At 45.2% G+C, this 21,872-nt stretch overlaps 1 protein-coding gene across 4 annotated transcripts in view; it reads right to left on the reverse strand.

Moving 5' to 3' along the window:
- Positions 1-21,872, reverse strand: part of LOC149435932 (xaa-Pro aminopeptidase 2-like) — a 107,120-nt gene that overhangs the window by 65,818 nt on the left and 19,430 nt on the right. For all 4 annotated transcript variants that reach the window (XM_089662250.1, XM_089662251.1, XM_089662252.1 and 1 more), the window contains 4 exons: positions 21,363-21,430; positions 12,644-12,754; positions 9,690-9,753; positions 1,902-2,006 (listed from right to left, as the gene is read on the reverse strand). In XM_089662250.1, coding sequence (XP_089518376.1) covers positions 1,902-2,006; positions 9,690-9,753; positions 12,644-12,754; positions 21,363-21,430 — 348 coding nt within the window. The remainder of the gene's footprint in view (positions 1-1,901; positions 2,007-9,689; positions 9,754-12,643; positions 12,755-21,362; positions 21,431-21,872) is intronic.

The raw sequence follows: 21,872 nt of genomic DNA on the forward strand, positions 1-21,872 counted from the left end.
TCCCCTTCAGTCTCGCCCAGTTGTACTGGCTCCTCCCCTTCAGCCTCGCCCAGTTGTACCGGCTCCTCCCCTTTAGTCTCGCCCAGTTGTACCGGCTCCTCCCCTTCAGCCTTGCCCAGTTGTACCGGCTGCTCCCCTTCAGTCTCGCCCAGTTGTACCGGCTCCTCCCTTTCAGTCTTGCCCAGTTGTACCGACTCCTCTCCTGGACTGAAATGGCTTCCTCTGATTTCACTACACACTGTGAGCTTCTCACCATGTGCATTAGAAGCTGCAGCAAGGCAGATAAAGCTCCGCCTCATTTTCTGGCTGGATGATGCCCAGGATCATCTATCACTTATCTTCCCAGTCTGACTGGAGTGTTAGCATTACATGCGGGTGTTATCAGCATGGGGTGCAAAAACAGTCTATAGAGGAATGCCCACTTCTTCAGAATGACACCCACCCATTAACATTTTGATATTTGCATAAGGGCCACACCGCTCCCCAGCCTGGTCTGCCCCTTTCATTCAGTTCTTTCAATCATGGAGGCTCAGCATGATACGGGAGACTTATTTATAATAGGTACTTGTATAGTTCCAGGGGCGTATTTACCGCGAGGCGAACAAGGCGTTTGACTTGGGTGGCATTTTTCAGGGGGGTGGTGTCACACTCCAGAAGAAGGGACACACATGTGAAGATGGGGACCAGACCTGGTGAGGCACTGCATGAGCTCTGCTCTGCCACATGGGATCCGAAAGAGACTGCGGACTGCTGGAGGGTGCAGAGCCCGACTATCATTCCTGGGGATGTCCGGATAACTGGCTGAGCTCACCCGGGCTTCCCTGATTATGGCCCTGGCAATCTCCAGCTGGGAAGGTGTGTGCTGTAAGATCCAACTCTCTCTCTGATTGGGGGGGGGGCACAGGGAGAGGGGCAGAGGGGCGCATGGGGGGGTATTTACCGTGAGGCGATCAAGGTGTTTGTCTTGGGTGGCATTTTTCAGGGGGGTTGGTGTCGCACCCCGGAAGAAAGGATATATGTGAAGATAGGGACCAGACCTGGTGAGGCACTGCATGAGCTCTGCTCTGCCACATGGGATCCAAAAGATACTGCAGGCTGCTGGATGTTTGCGAGCCCAACTGTCATTCCCGGGGATGCTGGAGGGTGGCAGAGCCCAACTGTCGTTCCCGAGGATATCTAGATAACTAGCTGAGCTCACAACGGGCTTCCAAGATCATGGCCTTGGCAATCTCTGACTGTGAAGGTGAGTTCTGTAAGATCCAACTCTCTCTCTCATTGGGGGGGGGGGTTGGCACAGGGAGAGGGGCACGTGGGGGGAGGGGGTTGGCACACGATTTTTGTGTTGCCCAGGGCAGTAGAAAACCCAAATACACCACTGTATAGTGCCATGAATTTATGCAGATTATCTATTATGCATGCACATCAGTCCCCACCAGGGGTGGACTGACAACTCATGGGGCCCCCGGGTAATAGGGGATCATGGGGCCCCTGTGTCCTTGCCCAAACTCAAAAAAGCCTATGAAAAAGGTACCAGGGGCATCTCATGGGGCCCCCTACTGACCCCGGGCCCTCGGGCAGTGCCCGAGTTTCCAAATGGTCAGTCCACCCCTGGTCCCCACCCTCAAGGAGCGTATAATCTAAGGTCCCTAACTCACATTCATACATGCACATACTAGGGACAATACACCCAGGAGTTAATTAACCTACCAGCATGTCTTTGGAGTGTGGAAGGAAACCGGAGTACCCGGTGGAAATCTATACAGACACAGGGAGAAAATGCAAACTCCAGTGCCGTAGCTGGGATTCAAACCGAGGACCCTAGTGCTGCTAGGTGGAAGTGCTAACCACTTAGCCACTGTGCTGCCCATTGCAGTATTTTAATGGCAGGAACATCCACTTACACGTCTGTTGCAGCTCCCAGTTGCAGTCCATCTGGCGCTCAGCCTGGGTCCAGTACCGGCTGTCGGTGAATACGGCTGCTCTTGTCAAAGTCACCGCAGCTGTGCCTAAACCAGCAAGAGTCATAGACACCATGTTATATCAGATGATGTACATTTCCCTCATTATGTAACACTTTCATTTAGCTCAGAGAATCTCCATTCACTTCAAACAGCTGATCATGCTCAGGGAACCTTAGAAAAAAGGGAAACATCTCACATTTGCTTGGATGTTTGAATGCAGCTCCACCGGACTATGAGGGAAAAAAATCTTTTGTAAATCATCCGCTTAGAATCAATGTTGGGATGTGAATATCTTTTCGAATTAACCTACACTATATTGCCAGAAGTAAAGGCCGCCGGCCTTTCCACGCACATGAACTTTAATGGCCCCCCAGTCTTAGTCCGTAGGGTTCAATATTGAGTTGGCCCCGCCCTTTCCACGCACATGACCTTTAATGGCCCCCCAGTCTTAGTCCGTAGGGTTCAATATTGAGTTGGCCCCACCCTTTGCACCTATAACAGCTTCAACTCTTCTGGGAAGGCCGTCCACAAGGTTTAGGAGGGTGTCTATGGGAAGGTTGGACCATTCTTCCAGAAGCACATTTGTCAGGTCAGGCACTGATGTCGGGGGAGGAGGCCTGGCTCGCAGTCTCCACTCTAATTCATCCCAAAGGTGTTCTATGGGGTTGAGGTCAGGACTCTGTGCAGGCCAGTCAAGTTCCTCCACCCCAAACTGGCTCATCCATGTCTTTATGGACCTTGCTTTGTGCACTGGGGGGCAGTCATGTTGGAACAGGAAGGGGCCATCCCCAAACTCTTCCCACAAAGTTGGGAAATCCAAAATGTCTTGGTATGCTGATGCTTTAAGAGTTCCCTTCACTGGAACTAGGGGGCCAAGCCCAACCCCTGAGAAACAACTCCACACCATAATCCCCCCTCCACCAAACTTTATACTTGGCACAATGCAGTCAGGCAAGTACCATTCTCCTGGCAACTGCCAAACCCAGACACATCCATCGGATTGCTGGACAGAGGAATGATTGGTCAATTCAGAGAACGCGTCTCATGCTCTAGAGTCCAGTGGCGGCGTGCTTTACACCACGGCATCCGATGCTTTGCATTGCAGTTGGTGATGGAAGGCTTGGATGCAGCTGCTCGGCCATGGAAACCCATTCCATGAAGCTCTCTACGCCCTGTTGTTGGACTCATCTGAAGGCCACACCAAGTTTGGAGGTCTTTAGCTATTGACTCTGCAGACAGTTGGCGACTTCTGCGCACTGTGCGCTTCAGCATGCGCTGACCCCGCCCTGTCATGTGTTATAATCCCACTAACAGTTGAGCGTGGAATATTTAGCAGCCAGGAAATGTCACGGATGGACTTATTGCACAGGTGACCACCTATCACGGGACCACGCTTGGAGCCACTGAGCTCCTGAGAGCGACCCATTCTTTCACCAATGTTTGTAGAAGCAGTCTGCATGCCTAGGTGATGATCTTATACACCTGTCTCCATGGAGGGGATTGGAACACCTGAATCACATGACTTGGAGGGCGGGGCCAATACTTTTGGCAATATAGTGTATTTACTATACAGCTCTTCTAAAGTGTTTCTGTATTTCTCTTTTTCACATTTCCTTCCACCTGCTTTTGAAAAAAGGGCCATTCTGTGATGGGAGACCGACTGGTCTCTTAGCCATGACTGTGCTGGAAAAATAAGACATCAGCGAGGGAAACCGACAATTACGTGTTCGGCCTTTCTGATCAACAATCTGCTCACTGCCAAATGTGAGATCAGCAGGATGTAAGAGCAGGTGGTTTAAATTCTGATTTGTATACTGAATAATAACCAATACTGGACACAGTGACCTTAGTACTTGACTATGAATGCCGCTCAAGCTGGGGAGGCCAAACCCTCACAGTCACCAATGAGAAAGGTGCAGGCTGGGAAATGTGCTCATCCGAAGCGATGCATACTGCATTCCCGTCCAGCCAGCATAGTCTAGACTTGGAAGAGGCCTCTTGAGCAACACCCCCTGACATGTTTCACTCCATCCACCGGAGCAACCCAATGATTAAGCTTCGGTAGTTGAGGCAAAACATGTCAGGGGGCGTGGCTCTGGAAGAGACTCATGGGCAGAGGCCATCTTCAAGTCTACACTAGGCTGGCTGGACGGAAGTGCACCTCTTCTTCAATACTGGACACGTATATGGGATATAATAGGGTCGAGTCTGAGAGCAGCGTGGGATAATGGGGAGTACAGGAAAGGAAAGGAAAGGAAAGGGGAAAGGAAAGGAAAGGAAAAGAAAAAAAGGAAAGGAAGGAAAGGGAAGGGGAAATTGGAAAGGAAATGAAAGGAAAGGAATGGAAAGGAAAGGAAAGGAAAGGAAAAGAAAAGAAAAAGGAAAGGAAGGAAAGGGAAGGGGAAATTGGAAAGGAAATGAAAGGAAAGGAATGGAAAGGAAAGGAAAAGGAAAGGAGAAAGGAAAGGGGAAAGGAAAGGAAAGGAGAAAGGGGGAAAGAAAGGAAAGGAATGGAAGGGAAAGGGGAGAGGAAAGGGGAGAGAAAAGGAAAGGAAAGGGAAAGGAAAAAGGAGAAAGGGGGAAGAAAAGGAAAGGGAAGAGGAAAGGAAAGGAAAGGGGAAATGGAAGGAAGGAAAGGGAAGGGGAAAGGGGAGAGGAAAGGGGAAATGGAAGGAAAAAGGAAAGGAAAAGAAAGGTAAGAAAAGGGAAGGAAAGGAAAAAGGGAAAATGGAAGGAAGGGAAAGGGAAAAAGGAAAGGAAAGGGAAGAAAAGGAAAGGGAAGGAAAGGGAAGGAAAAAGGGGAAAGGGGAAATGGAAGGAAGGAAAGGGAAGTGAAAGTGGAAAGGAAAGGAAAGGGGAGAGGAAAGGGGAAATGGAAGGGAAAAGGAAAGGAAAGGGGAAATGGAAGGAAAAGGAAAGGAAAGGAAGGGAAGGGAAAGGGAAGGAATAGGAATTTGATGTCCTTATTCAGTCATTTGTTTTCCATAAAAATACAAGTCACAATGACTTTTCCTCACAGGAACACTTTACAACAAACAAAGTAATAAAACAATCTGAGAAGCTGATAGAAGGCGTCTCTATCTTATCTCAGTGAGAGGAAGAGATGATTCCGTTTAATTATTACTGAGTCACACCAGATACAGAAACTTAAAGCCGACCACCAAGCAGATGTTAAAAAGCCCCTCTGGGTGCAGTAAAGTGTATGCAGCTAAAACTTTTAATTTTTAGTTTTGGATGGAGCAAGAACGGTTTAAAGTGCTTCTAAAGGTTGTAATAGAAAAAACACGTCATACATGCCTGCTCTGTGTAATGGTTTTGTACAGAGCAGTCACGATCCTTTTCTTTTTTAATTCCCCTGATCCTGGCTCCTCCTCCCCCCAAGCACCCCAAAAGCAAGTCTCTTGCTATCGGGGCACTTAAGCATGCTCCCTCCTGAGCCGCACTCCTGTGAATGGACATTGTCCGTTCACATACAGAGCGCAGCTCTGCCCCACCTTCAGCTCTCTCTCATTGGCTCACTGGCTGTGATTGACAGCAGCAAGAGCCAATGGCTCCCACTGCTGTGTGAGTCAATGAGAAGAAAGAGACTTGGGAAAGCCGTGGCTCTTGTGCACATCGCTGGATCAAAATCAAGATCAGATAATTATAAGGAGGAAGGTGGGGCTGAGGGGGGCATTTTTTTTAAGGTAAAAAACCTTCTGCCTTTAGAACTACTTTGAGCCCTGGTTCACACCGGAGTAACTTCAGGTGCGACATGCAATTTAAAAATTGCACCTAAAGTCACATCTGATGTATTTCTATGGCACTTAATCAGTGTGATCTGAAGTAGCACAATGTCAAAAATAGTTCCTCCACGACTTTTTTCCGATTTCATTGCGACTTGCATTGACTTCTGTTAAATGAAGTCACAAACCGCAGTGAAATCAGAGGTACAAATCGCACTGATCCGCGGCGTTGAAATTGCGCAACTTCAAGTGATTTCAAGGTTGCATTCGGTGTGATCCCGGACTAAATACATTTTTTTAAATAGCTGCTTTAGGAATGTGTCTTTAACCCCTCGCCTACAGGGCACTTCTACCCCCTTCCTGCCTACAGGGCACTTCTACCCCCTTCCTGCCTACATGGCACTTTTACCCCCTTCCTGCCTACAGGGCACTTCTACCCCCTTCCTGCCTACAGGACACTTCTACCCCCTTCCTGCCTACAGGGCACTTCTACCCCCTTCCTGCCTACAGGGCACTTCTACCCCCTTCTTGCCTACCGGGCACTTATACCCTCTTCCTGCCTACCGGGCACTTCTACCCCCTTCCTGCCTACCGGGCACTTCTACCCCCTTCCTGCCTACAGGGCACTTCTACCCCCTTCCTGCCTACAGGGCACTTCTACCCCCTTCCTGCCTACAGGGCACTTCTACCCCCTTCCTGCCTACCGGGCACTTCTACCCCCTTCCTGCCTACCGGGCACTTATACCCTCTTCCTGCCTACCGGGCACTTCTACCCCCTTCCTGCCTACAGGACACTTCTACCCCCTTCCTGCCTACCGGGCACTTCTACCCCCTTCCTGTCCAGCCAGTTTTCAGCTTTCAGCACTGTCACACTTTGAAGGACAATTGCGCGGTCATGCAACACTGTACCCATATGAATTTTTTATCATTTTTTTAAACAGATAGAGCTTTCTTTTGGTGGTATTTAATCCCCTCTGGGATTTTTTATTTTTTGCTAAACAAACCAAAAACAACTGAAAATTTAAAAGAAAAACAAGTTTTTGTCATAACATTTTGTAAATAAGTGATTTTTCTCCTTCACTGATGTGCGCTAATAAGGCTGCAGTGATGGGCACTGATAGGCTGCACTGATGGGCACTGATGAGGAGGCACTAGTAGGTGGCACTGATGGGCATTGACAGGCATCACTGATGGGCACTGAAAGGCAGCACCCATAGACGGCACTGATAGACGGCACTGACTGGCACTGATAGGCGGCACTGATAGTTACCACTGATGAGCACTGATAGGAGGCACTGACTGGCACTGATAGGTGGCACTGATAGTTACCACTGACGAGCACTGATAGGAGGCACTGATAGGCGGCACTGACTGGCACTGATAGGTGGCACTGACTGGCACAGATAGGTGGCACTGACTGGCAGCACTGATAGGTGGCATTGACCAGCATTGATAGGTGGCACTGACTGGCACTGATAGGTGGCACTGATTGTCAGCACTGATAGGTGGCATTTACTGGCAGCACTGATAGGTGGCACTGACTGGCACTGATAGGTGACACTGAAAGGCAACTCAGATGGGCACTGATATGTGGCATTGATGTGGCACTGATGGGCACTGGCAGGTGGCATTGATGAGCACTGACAGCTGGCACTGCTGGAGCTACACTGATCATCAGTGCCCTGATGATCAGTGTAGATGTCCCCTCCACGGAATGCCGATTACCGGCTCTCCTCTCCTCTGTCAGCGTGACGGCTCGTGAGGAGAAAAATGCCGATAACCGACATTTCCGTGTTTACATGTGATCAGCTGTGATTGGACACAGCTGATCACATGATCAAGCCGACGTCTTCAGCCCTTTCCATTGATCAGTAATCTGCTGTGTCCAGGGGACAAAGCGCACCACCAATCGCCGCTCTGCGCGCTCCCGGAGCCGCACATGCGCGGTTAGAGTGGGAGGACATCATATGACATCCTCCCAGAACAAGAGAACCGCCTTGTGTCCGTCATTACCTTATATGGCGGGCGGGAGGTGGTTAAATTAACCACCTTTCACCCTCTGCACAGCAGCACTCAGACTGTGAGAGGGAGAGCTTGTGGACTGAGCAGTGGCGGATTACCAAAGAGTATCTTGTTTGTGCTGAAGACTGTTCTATTGGTTTTTTTTTTCAATTTGATTCTATTCTATTCTTTTCTAATCTATTCTATTCAGATTCAAATTTATTCTATTTAAAGCGGAGCTCCACCCAAAAGGGGAAGTTCCATTTTAAGGACTGATCCCGGGCTCCCTATTAAGGATTGGCACCTTTGGGGGGGGGAGCGGGTAACCGAATTTGACAGGTACCCCCTCCCACTTCCGGTCCGATCGCCTAGGTATCCTCCCTCTCTTCCTGTAGTCTTTTGGGACACGTGACAAGTCCCAGAAGACCACAGGACCATTCATGAAGCGCAGCGCTACTTGCACATGCTCAGTGGACACCCAGCTGTGAAGCCGCAAGCTGTCACAGCCGGGTGCCCACACTAAAGATGCCGGCCTCCTGGAATACAGGTGAAATGGGCTGCGGGGGACACACCACGGGACCGAGGGACAGGTAAGTGGCTGTTTTTTAAAAGTCAGCAGCTACAGTTTTTGTAGCTGCTGACTTTTATTTTTTGACAACATGAGTGGAACTCCGCTTTAAAATCTGAATTTTTGAAAAACAGTTATACTCTTTATATTTTATTCTGTTCTATTGTTTTTTCTATTCTACTCTATTCTAGCCTTTTCTATTCTATTCTAATCTATTCTGTTAAAATTCAAATTTATTATACCTGAAATTTGAATTTTGGCAGACAGTTACATTCTTTTTTATTCTATTCTATTGTTTTTTTCTTTTTTATTCTATTCTCTTCTATTTGAATTTATGTTATTCGAAATTCAAATCTCGGAAGACATTGATTTACTATTTTATTCTATTCTATTGGTTTTTCTATTCCATTTAATTATATTCTGTTCTTTTCTTTTCTGTGCTTTTCTTATCCATTCTATTATATTCGAAATTTGAATTTCAAAAATTGGAAGATAGTTATATTCTTTCTATTTTATTCTATTCTATTGTTTTTTCTATTCTATTCTTTTCCATTCTATTCTAATATATTCTTTTATATTCTATTCTTTTCCATTCTATTCTAATCTATTCTTTTATATTCTATTCTTTTTCTATTCTATTCTTTTAGTACAGTGAAGGAAATAAGTATTTCCTCCCCGGCTGATTTTGAATGTTTGCCCACTCACAAAGAAATGATCGGTCTAAAAATCGAATGTTCGGTGTATTGTAACACTGAGAGACAGAATAGCAACAAAAAATTCAGCATAAATGCATGTCTAACAAATGATGACTGATCTGCATGTTCATGAGGGAAATAAGTATTCGATCCCCTTCACAAAACATGTACTTGGTGGCAAAATTTGAATTTCGGAAGACAGTTATATTCTTTCTATTTTTGTTCTATTCTATTGTTTTTTTTTCTATTCTATTCTATTCCAGTCTATTCTATTATTTTCTATTGTATTCTATTGTTGTTCTATTTTTTCTTTTCTATTCTATTCTTTAATGTTTTATTCTATTCTTTTAGTATTCAAATTCGAGTCAAATTTGATTCAGATTCAATTCGAATTTTGTCCAAATTTCCTTTTGTTATTTTGGAACTCTTTATCACTGTAATTTGGAAATTTGCATACATCCAAATCTCTGAATAACAATAAATTCTGATTCAGAACAAAACAAACTGCGCATGTCTATTATAGTTACAGTCGGGGCGGACTGACCATTTGGAAACTCTGGCACTGCCCGAGGGCCCGGGGTCAGTAGGGGGCCCCATGAGATGCCCCTGGTACCTTTTTCATAGGCTTTTTTGAGTTTGGGCAAGGACACAGGGGCCCCATGATCCCCTATTGCCCGGGGGCCCCATGAGTTGTCAGTCCGCCCCTGGTTACAGTACAGCATTCTGGGGGGATCATTACCTGAAGATCCAGTGAATCCAGTCAGCCATTGTCTTCGCTTTTCCCGGTTTGCAGTGTACTCCCCCTGTATACAGGATGCATAAGGAGGGATCATTAGGTGTCATATTTTTTAAAAGTGTATATCTGGACAAAAAAACAAACAAAAAAAGACGATTTTTAGAAGATTTCCAACATGTTACAAAAATGAAGTATTATCAGCTATTTTTTTTTCCTTTTAGGAAATCCCTACACCACTCCTCGTCTGATCATCAGAAAATGGTGATTGGGGTTCAGTTGGATATTGTATGTACTCTCCAGTGCCTCAGGACATGCACAGCCAAAATGGAAGCCAAGGGTACCAGGACAGCGACAACCAAAGGAAATGCTTCAGGGGTGCAGCCCCCCTCAGACGGGGAAATCAGCCACTGGATAGAGAGAAAACAGGTGGTGCACACACCTAGTGCATTATCCAAGGTATATTGTAGGAATGAAAGAATAATAAAAACATACTCACAGACGAAGCATGTATCTAAAAAGCATAGAAAAATGACAATGGCCACAACGGCAGGCAAGGTGTTCTCACTGTCAGTGCGGTCAAGTGACTGACGCGTTTCGGGGACGAATCCCTTTCCTCAGAGCTGCTGACCAACCTCTGATGCTGATGTATGATGAATGGAAAGTAAGAGCCTTGCTGTTGATGCCTGAGTGGGATGGTGTGGGAGGCATAAAGCACACTCCCACACCATCCCACTCAGGCATCAACAGCAAGGCTCTTACTTTCCATTCATCATACATCAGCATCAGAGGTTGGTCATCAGCTCTGAGGAAAGGGATTCGTCCCCGAAACGCGTCAGCCATTTGACCGCACTGACAGTGAGAACACCTTGCCTGCCGTTGTGGCCATTGTCATTTTTCTATGCTTTTTAGATACATGCTTCGTCTGTGAGTATGTTTTTATTATTCTTTCACTCCTACAATAAACCTTGGGTAATGCACTGGGGTTCAGTTGGGACTAAAAGGACCACGGTCCATTCTGGAGACAGGAAATCCGGGGACCTGGCTTCAGTGACTTCACCCTTATACAGCATCCAGGAATAATATCACCGGTACTTCAGTGTCATCCAAATGCAGGAGGCTTTATTGGCTACATGAGAAAAAGGAATGAAGGAAAGCATTGTTGCTGCTCCTTGTTGACCAATAATCAAACAAAAAATGTGAAAAAAATGAAAAAAAAAGCACAAAAAACGTATTATAAATATAAATAAACATAAATAATAATAGTGTCTAAATATATACACAGCACTACTCCTACTCCCTCCCCGTCCCTGAGCTCCAGGTAAAAGTCAGATTCTTACACTGCTTGCTTTTGATAGAATACATTTAAAGCAAGGGAGCTCAACCTGCAGGCCACATGTGGTCCTCGCAGCCCTCTGATGTGGCCCTCGACCAGGGGCGGACTGACCATTTGGATACTCGGGCACTGCCCGAGGGCCCGGGGTCAGTAGGTGGCCCCATGAGATGCTTCTGGTACCTTTTTCATGGGCTTTTTTGAGTTTGGGCAAGGACACAGGGGCCCCATGATCCCCTATTGCCCGGGGGCCCCATGAGTTGTCAGTCCGCCCCTGCCCTCGACCTCAAACCAGGGAAGTAACGTAAAACAGCATCACAGTTAACCTTTTGATTGCCCCAGATGTTAACCCCTTCCTGCCCAGTGCCATTAGTACAGTGTCAGTGCTTTTTCTTAGCGCTGATCACTGTATTGGTGTCACTGGGGATGTTAATGACAGTTAGTCAGTGTCCTGCAGTCTGGCAATTAGTCGCTGATCGCCGCCATTACTAGTATATAAAAAAAAAAAATCCCAGTATCTACCTCCTAGATTGTAAGCTCCAAAGAGCAGGGCCCTCGATCCCCTCATGTTTTGCATTGTATTGGTATTGTTCTGTCACATGTTCTGTCCCCCATTGTAATGTACAGCGCTGAGCGAACTATCAGCGCTTTATAAATACTGTATAATAATAATAATAATAATAATCTATACCGCCATTTGTAGACGCTATAACTTTCACGTAAACCAATTAATTTACACGTATTGGGATTTTTTTGTTTTAGCAAAGACACGGAGCAGAATACATTTTGGCCTAAATTTATGACGAAATTTGATTTTTTAAATTTTTTTCACTGGACATGTTTTATTGCAAAGTGTCAAAAATATTGTGGTTTTTTTTTTCAAAATTGTCGGTCTTTCTTTGTTTATAGCACAAAAAATAAAAAATGCAGAAACAATCAAATACCACTGAAAGAAAGCTCTATTTGTGGGTAAAGAAGGACATAAATTCAATTTGGATTCAGCCTTGCATGACCGCGCAATTGTCAGTAAAAGTAACGCAGCGCTGTATCGCAAAAAAAATGACCTGGTCAGGAAGGGGGGGAAATCCTCTGGAGGGCGAGGGGTTACAAAAATCTATTGAAAAAAAAGGAAAAGAAATGTCTATTTTTAAAACTCAAATGTTGCAATAATACAGTTTAATAAAAGAAATACCCATTTTGGGCATTCAGACAGCCCCCCCGCATCAGGGCAACAATATAAGTGCAAGAATATAAATTCATTCAAAAAAATTTAATTCATATTGTATAGGACCTGTTACATAAATCGATTTCAGCAAAGAAAAGGAAAGGTCCAATTCTAAAAAAAAGAATGTTGCAATAATGCTATTTAATAAAATAATCACAAAAAATCAATAAATACAATAAAAGTAACTTTCATACTACTATAAACACACAATAAAGTCGTTGCTAAATATATATATATATATTTACAAAAATAATGAAACAGAAAAACATGACATCTCTAATCATAATTTCATTACTGGCAAAAATCAAAATCAACACTCACGTAAGGCATACATTTTGCTAAAGAGAGCTATAAATAGTTTGGATCAATATGATGGCAACGAGCAAGAAAAAAACGAATTACCAGGTGGGGGTCAGTTGGCGGGATGATGTAAGCACTGATGTTGTGGTTTCTCATTTCCTGGCGGAGCTTGATCAAATCTTCTGTGGAAACCTTTACAGTGGGTGGAATATACTGGGTGCAAAATAAGAAAATAAAATAAGAAGGAAGAAGAGGTAAGAAAGAAAAAAAATAGAAGAGGAAAAAAAAAGAAGAAAGAACAAGAAAAAAATAAATAAATACATACATACATAAAGAAGATAAAGAAGGAAAGAAGCAGAAAGAAGAAAAAAAAGAGAGAAGGAAGAAGAAAGAAGGAAGAAGAAGAAAGAACAAGAAGAAAGAAGAAGAAGAAAGAAGAAGAAATAGGAAGAAGAAAAAAGAAGAAAGAAGAGGAAAAAGAAGAAGAAAAAGGAAGAAGAAAGAGGAAGAAGAAGGAAGATAGAAAAAAGAAAGAGGAAGAAGAAGAGGAAAGAAGAAGAAAGAAGAAAGAAGGAAGGGGGCGCATGCGCGGCCAGGGACGATGGCGGCCGCACTTTAAGTGAGCTCCGCTCATCCCGGCCAGTGAAGACTCACCCGACACTTGCCTCCGCTCCTCTTCCGCTGCGGGTGAGTCACCCGTACTCTGCACCCGGCCCGGCACCTGAGCGAAGGCTTGATGGGGAAGATAGGGCGCTGGAGGCCCCCCTCCCCGCAACCACGTGACCCGCGGCCCTCGCCGCTCCGGAGGTTCCTCTCCAGGCCACAATCCCCAGCCTCAGGTATGACTGAGAGCCCAGGGAGAGATCGCGGCCCTCGGTGGTCGCAGACGGTACTGCACCCACAGACACTCCAGCCTCTGCCCTGACACACTCCCTGCTGGAGGACTATGAGCCCCAGCATGCTACTGCAAGGGCTGCGGAGCACTCTGCCTCAGAGAAGCATCCTCTTTCCACCCTGGCACCTCAACAGGCCACCCAGTCACCTTCCCTCACATTGTCAGCGTTGGATGACAAGCTACAAAATTTTTTGCGCAACATTACCGCGTCCATATCCGCTGAAATTGGAAAGCTGGCCTTGGAGCTTAGAGGGGAAATTGCCCAGATTGGAGACCGCACGGACAGACTGGAAAATGAGTTTGATGATCTGGTTCAATACGTCCACGTGCTGGAGGAGGATAACGCTTATCTGAAGCATTCCATGTCCCAAATGCAGCTCCAGCAAGAGGATTTGGAAAACAGGGAACGGCGCCAAAATATCCGTATCCGCGGTATGTCCGAGTCTATTGCAGATGCACAGTTGCACCGTCATCTTCTGTCCTTCTTTACCGTGACTGCCCCCTTGGTTCCAGAAGCAGATTGGCGTATGGATAGGGCTCACCGCTCCTTGGGCCCAAAACCTGCTGAAGGCACCAGATCTCGCGACGTTATTGTTCGCTTTCATTTTTTTCAAAGCAAAGAAGCTCTACTTTCTGCTGTTCGCCATAATTCGTCTCTGGAATTTCAGGGGGACAGACTCCAACTCTTCTGCGTCCTGTCCCCGATTACACTGGCTAAGCGACGAGATCTGAAACCGATCACCACACATCTTCAACAACACCGTGTCCCTTACCGCTGGGGGTTTCCCTTTCGGCTGATCGTAACTAGGGACAATACCCAAGTTGTGCTCCGTGATCTTCATGAGGCGGACTCCTTCTTAAAACGCCTGGGACTTCCACCTCTGTCTGAAGATGTATCCCCACTGCCACCAACTCCGTCTCGTCCATCCGCTACCCCCAACAAGATCTGGACCCCAGTTCGCAGAGGTCGGAAGAGACTTTCTCGTACCCCACATCGTCCGCGTCTTCCTCTGTCAACTGATCCACCTGCTTGACGATTCTCTGGGGCGCCCTTCTGAATCCGGTGATGAACCTTCCTTCCTGGGTTTTTGGTTCTTTTTGTCTTTACATAATTTTCCCACAGGTTTACCTTATCTGTCCGGCCAAATTGTCGGGTGTTTTTCATGGTTGATTTTTTTTTTTTTTCTGGCCGGGCTTGACGATCTTTCCGATGTCCTGGTTGTCATGTTGCCCCCGACTTTGTCTAGCCATAGGCCTAGACGACTTGGGTCCCATTGTTATCCCCGAGTTTATATCCTTGCGGATACTTATTAGTGTTAGTTCTCTGTTTTTTGTTTTTTATACTATTACTTTGCACTGTACTGTGTTATTCAACTGTTTTATGTTTTTTGTTTTTCACTATATTACATCGATGGTATTCCATGCATTTTTCATGCTATTACATGTAGGTCAGTTGTCGTTGTTTCATAATGGCGTTGAGGTTTCTGTCATATAACGTCAAGGGCCTCAACTCCATTCAAAAACGGTGGATGGCTTTGAGGGAATTCCGATCCTCTGGAGCAGACATTATTTTTGTCCAAGAAACCCATTTTAAATCAACTGGCTGTTTTCGTTTTGCCTCGAGATTTTTTCCCCAAGCCTACTCGGCCTTTAATCCTTCTGGGAAGGCCGGGGTGGCAATCCTTATTGGGTCACACTGCTCCCTTCGGGTTGTTTCCTCCAAGGTTGACCATCAGGGTCGTTTTATTATTTTAGAGTGTATGCATGGCGAGACTCCCCTTGTTCTGTTGAATTTATATGCTCCCAATACAGGTCAACTGCAATTCCTATCCCAAACGCTCGCTAATCTAGACTCTATTACTACCTCGCAGGTGATTGTAGGGGGAGATTTTAATCTGATTGTTTCCCCCCATAAAGACAGGAAAGTGCTTTTTGAGTCCACCCCCTCGAAGCGGCAATGCTTCTCTTCAAAATCATTCCGTAAATTGATTAGGGAGCATCGTCTCTTTGACGCTTGGCGGATTAAACACCCCCTTCATAAACAATTTACATTTTACTCCAACCCTCACCGTAGTTATTCCCGCCTAGATCATTTTTTCATCTCTGCCTCTTTGCTCCCACTTCTGGTTTCCTCTGAAATCAATCCCATCACTTGGTCTGATCATGCCTCTTTGACCTTAAATCTTTTTTTTCCCCCTGCTATGCCCAAACCGTATCACTGGCGCCTTAATGAGACATTTCTTTCCACAGACCATCTTAGGGATGAATTGTCACGGGGACTCGATACATACTTTACTTTTAATGTCGGTTCCATAACTTCTTCCTCATCTCTGTGGGAGGCCCACAAGGCGGTTTTCCGTGGACTCTGTATCTCCATGGGTTCCCGTTTAAAAAAGTCCTCGGCGAGTGCAAGGGCCTCTCTCATACAACAGCTCTCGTTGGCGGAACGTCAGTTACTGAATAAGCCATCTATTTCAGGGCTTCAGGAGGTAACATTTCTACGTGACCGAATTAAAGCCCTTGACTCCAGTAAGACTGCACAATCTCTCCTTTGGGTTAGACAGAAATTTTATGAATTTTCTAACAAGCCACACCGTATGTTAGTCAACCGTCTCAAAGCCCAGTCCCCCTCCACGATGCCCGACCTTCTAATACAGCCTGATGGATGCCCTACTTATGATCCTCGGGCCATGGCAACCCTTTTTGGCTCATTCTATGGGAAATTGTATAACTGTTTAACCCCGGACCTTCACCCTTCTCTCACACAACCATCGTTTGATAATTTTTTTGACCCCTTGCTACTTCCGAGAGTATCACCCTCAGACATTGACGCTCTTAATGCGGATATTACGCTAGAGGAATTATTGGATACAATTAAACACCTCCCTTCTCGTAAAGCCCCGGGACCGGACGGACTGCCCTACTCCTACTATAAATCTTTTATTGGTACTCTGGCCCCTCATCTCCTATCCCTTTACCGAGATCTATTTAAGGGAATCATACCCCAGACTGACTTCTCCCGTGCATATATCTCGGTTATTCCTAAGCCTGATAAGGATCACTCTATCGTAGATAACTATCGCCCTATTGCCCTACTTAATTCCGATTATAAGATTTTTACTAAAATCTTGGCCAATCGACTATCCGGTATTATTTCCAAGCTCATTCACAGAGATCAGGTGGGCTTTGTACCTGCCAGACAGGCTGCGGATAACACCAGGAGATCTATTGATCTGGTCAACCGTTCCTCTACCCCTACTGTGTTATTGAGCTTGGATGCCCAAAAAGCCTTTGACCGTTTAAGCTGGCCTTACATGTTCATGGTTTTGGAGCGATTTGGTTTCAGGGGTTCATTTGTTGCAGCTTTGAAGGCCCTTTATTCATCCCCTTTCTCACAGGTCAGATTAGCTTCCTTTCTCTCACCCCCCTTTCAGATGTCAAATGGCACTCGTCAGGGATGTCCACTCTCTCCCCTGCTGTTCATTCTCTGTCTGGAGCCATTGGCTGTTGCCATCAGGTCGAATCCGGATATCCGGGGGATACAATCCCATTCTCATGAGTACAAATTATCATTATTTGCAGATGACATCCTCCTCACACTTACGAGTCCCCACACCTCTTTACCGATTTTGCACAAAATTTTGAAACAATTTGGGGCTTTATCAGGTTATAAGGTCAACACGTCCAAAACTGAGGCACTTCCAATACATGTTTCTCCTGTTGTTCTTTCCTCCCTTCAGGCAGCCTTTCCCTACCACCGGTGGTGCACCCACTCTTTAAAATATTTAGGCACCAACCTTACTTCCTCTTACCAATCCATATACGAGGCCAATTTTCCCCCACTGTTTATAGCAATTTCTCGCTCCCTGAAACACTGGGATGCCTTGCCTATCTCTTTCCTCGGTCGTATTAATGTCTTAAAAATGACCGTACTACCCAAACTTTTATATCTGTTTGCAACCCTCCCCGTACCCGTTCCTATGTCCAAGCTTCACTCCCTTCAGAAATCTTTCTTACATTTTATTTGGCACAACAGGCGGCACAGGATTGCTCGTTCTGTTCTGCTTTCCCCACGTTCTAGGGGAGGCTTGGGAGCACCGGATATAATAACTTACTATTTTGCAACCCACCTTCGCTTTCTTCTGTCATGGTCCATTCACTACCCTCCCAATACATGGACTGAGATCGAGTCTTTACAATTGTCCCCAGTTCATCTGTGTTCCCTTCTCTGGTCGACCTCGGCGGTGGATGTTCATTCTTTTCGCCATTCACTCCTAGGCCCCATGCTTTTTTCATTGACTGTTTGGCAGAAATGTAAGGCTAAATTCACATTGGCTTCTCAATGCTCCCCACTGACAAATATCCTTCATAACCCTAATCTTCCAGACAATATGGCCAAGTCCCGGATGTCTCTTTGGGTAGTATCTAACCTTTTTCAACTACGTCACCTGGTACACCCGGTGACTCGTAAGTTACATTCATTCTCGGATCTCCAGAGGAAAGCCTCTCTACCCCCTCATCATCTATATGTATACCTTCAAATACGCCACTTTTTCTCTACTCTATCACCCTCATTGAGCTTGGGGAAACCTACCCCCTTTGAACGTCTATGTATGGAAGGTCCCCATCAAAGGGGTATTGTCTCTAGCACCTATAAAATTCTTATGGAGGCCCCCCCTTTGTCCAATGACGCTCACCTTTATATGCGTAGGTGGTCTCAATTCATACAACGTGATATTGACTTATTAACGTGGAAGAAAATATGGGATAATGCATCTAAATCCTCTATTTGTGTGGTTTTTAAGGAAAACATATACAAGATTATGATGTTGTGGTACAAAACCCCGGAAGTTCTTCATGTTTATAATCCGAGTGCTTCTCCTGCCTGCTGGCGCTGTAGTAGCGCTTCTGGTTCTCTTTATCATATTTTTTGGACCTGCAGCTCCATTGCTCCTTTTTGGGAAGAGGTCCGCTCCTTGTTGCAATCATTGTTGCAAGTTTCTCTTCCATTTGACCCACTGCATTTTTTGCTGGGCTTGCCATTCCCGGGTCTATCTAAACTGGCCAGAAAACTTGCTGCACATGTGCTAACAGCGGCCAGGAGAAGTATTCCTATGTGTTGGTTATCCTCTAACCCACCTTCATTGCAAACTTTGTATAAACTTATTACCGATGTAAGACAGATGGAGTGTTTGACTGCTTCACATAGTGGTTCGTTTGCTGTATTTGAGATAATTTGGCTCCCGTGGGATACCTTCTCTTCCTCTATGCCAGCCCAAATTGTAAGACCATGATTTTTTTTTTTGCATTGTTACTATATGACTCCACTGGTCCTGACCAAATGTAATCTTAGCCATCGATGTACTTCTATGTTTTGCTTGTTTTATTTTCCCTTTGTTTTCTGTAACACTTGATTTACTTGAAAACCAATAAAAATTGTTAATACGAAGAAAGAAGGAAAATGGAAGAAAAAAGAAGATGAAAGAAAAAACTTCATCCCCACCATTAATATGAAAATACAATAAATCTAGTATGAAAGATAAACATGGTAGGGAGGGTTTGGATATTTTTGATTTTATCTCACTGTTGTCCCTTTGAAGAGGAAAAAAAAAGAAGAAAGAACAAGAAAAAAATAAATAAATACATACATACATAAAGAAGATAAAGAAGGAAAGAAGAAGAAAGAAGAAAAAAAAGAGAGAAGGAAGAAGAAGAAAGAAGAAAGAAAGAAAGAAAGAAAGAAAGAAAGAAGAAGAAATAAGAAAGAAGAAGAAGAAAGAAGAAGAAATAGGAAGAAGCAAAAGGAAGAAGAAAGAAGAGGAAGAAGAGGAAGAAGAAGAAGGAAGATAGAAGAAAGAAGAAGAAATAGGAAGATAGAAGAAAGAAGAAAAAAGAGGAAGAAGAAAGAAGAAGAGGAAAGAAGAAGGAAGAACAAAGAAGACGAAGAAAGAAGAAATAAGAAAGAAGAAGAAAGAGGAAGAAGAAAGAAGAAGAAAGAAGAAAGCAGGAAAATGGAAGAAAGAAGAAGATGAAAGAAGAAACTTCATCCCCACCACTAATATGAAAATACAATAAATCTAGTATGAAAGATAAACATGGTAGGGAGAGTTTGGATCTTTTTGATTTTATCTCACTGTTCTCCCTTTGGGGGGATATCCCTTCACTTGCTGTCTCAAGGACACAACAGGAAGTCAGAGGAAAACTCCCAAAGTGCAGGAAAACCCCATCTTACACAGTTGTCCCTGGAACAGGTGTCCCCATTGGAAGATCCCCATCAACCTCATTCAGCCCACTTTCTCTGATCCCAGATCATCCTGGACCCACCCCCAGCCTGTGACTTGACAGTGAAAGGGGAAGCAGCACAGTGACGGTCTCATCTCTCTGTCACTCTGCTCTCTCCTCCCTCAGCGTGCTTCTTGTCAGCACATGAACTGATTGGCTCCTTGTGCTCCTACTCCCTCCCCGTCCCTGAGCTCTAGATAACATTCAGATTCTTACACTGCTTGCTTTTGATAGAATACATTTAAAGCAAGTGTGCTCAACCTGCAGGCCACATGTGGTCCTTGCAGCCCTCTGATGTGGCCCTCGACCTCAAACCAGGGAAGTACACTTCTGTGGATTTTTTCCGATCGTTCACCACACCCACAATATATAATGGAAGTCTATGGCAAAGCGCAGCTAACCCACAGATAAACTGCAGCACTTCAGTGTGAGAGCTGCCTTATAGGGGGCTCAGAACCGTCAGGGCTTGTTTACATTTGCTGCTTGGGGTGTTTTTACCCCCCAAAACCACTAGTGTAGCGTCAGGGGTTGCAAATGTGACCCCTGCTGCATGCTCCAGGGGGCCCATGCAGCCTCCCTGTCACATTCTGTTTTAGACTTGGACAGGAGGGGCAGCATATACAGGAACCAATCCCCTCCATTTTCCTCCTGCAACCACTGAAATCCGGCTTCTCCTCCTCTCCCTCCCACAAGCATTATGTGGCTGCAGGAGAAAAATGTTAATTATGCAATTCAAAATGAAAAATTGTCAACTATTTAATTTCCCTGTGGCCCTCAACCCATTACCAAATCATTTAAGTGGCCCTTGCTCTTCACAGGGTTGAGCATCCCTGATTTAAAGAAAAACTCCACTTTATATGACAGACCACACTAGGCATAAGAGCACAGTGTGGTCAGTTCTCTAGCTGTGCTGGGAACTCAGCCTCCTTTCCTCTAATGATCAGACTTGAGCTGACCCCCCCCCCCCCACACACACACACACACACACACACACAACACACACATGCACATAGCCATTCACTGGTAAGACCAGTGTGCTGCTGCTTCTTTCCCCCAGCTCTCCACTTTATATGACTGACCACACTAGACATGAGAGCACAATGTGGTCAGTTCTCTAGCTGTGCTGGGAAACCAGCCTCCTTTCCTCTAATGACCAGACTTGAGCTGAGACCTCCTCCCACACCACACACACACAGCCATTAACTGGTAAGATTAGTGTGCTGCTGTTTCTCCTCCCCAGCTCTCCACTTTATATGACTGACCACACTAGGCATGAGAGCACAGTGTGGTCAGTTCCCTAGCTGTGCTGGGAACTCAGCCTCCTTTCCTCCAATGATCAGACTTGAGCTGAGACCCCCCCCCCCCCCCACAGACACACAGCCATTCACTGGTAAGACCAGTGTGCTGCTGTTTCTCCTCCTCCAGCTCTCTGAACTCCTTATGCTTATAAAAAGGGAGATAAAAAGGTATTTATAATGTTTGTTATATTCATACACACATGTTTCACCTTTCATTTCTATTTTACATACACTTTAATTGCTAAAAGCTTGATCAATAACAGATCCGGGGTTATTGATTACCAGTTACATTCCTAGTTTTTAGGGGACAGCTATTGAGAATTTCCTTCCTTTTCCAATACCTTACCGGAGGATTTGCAGAGCAGTCTCTCATGGTCGTGTCTCGGGGCCCCGTGGGAGGAGCCTCAGCGTATCCTGAAAAGGGCAAAGAGGTATTTAATATAGGTATTTGGCTTTGTAAAAGTTGCAGGAGCTGCACAGAATCAGGAATTTCAGTGAAAATATCTCCTTACTGGAGCCCCAGAGAGATATGAAAAGTCTTATCATTTAGCCGAACAACAACCATGAAAAACTAAAATAATATTAGATTTGAAGGTACTTAGCCTTTCTAGTGCCTTTCCAGGAAAAAAACAGAAACAACACAAATGGGTGTACTGGTAAAAGGTTTGCAGAGCTATTCCTCTTGTGAAATTGCATGGACATTTGTTCTGTGGGAATGGGAGCAAAATCAAATATTATTAGGATAGTTTCTCTCCAGATGGAAAGTTATTCATACAGAAAACACTAAAACTTCTAACAATAATATTCATATAGAAAGTATATGATGAATCAGGAAAATACTGCACAATGGTCACTA

The sequence above is a fragment of the Staurois parvus genome, unplaced genomic scaffold (genome assembly GCF_062004578.1).
Source record: "Staurois parvus isolate SC_StPar_1 unplaced genomic scaffold, SC_StPar_1.0 ptg001447l, whole genome shotgun sequence".
Classification (NCBI taxonomy): Eukaryota; Metazoa; Chordata; class Amphibia; order Anura; family Ranidae; genus Staurois; species Staurois parvus.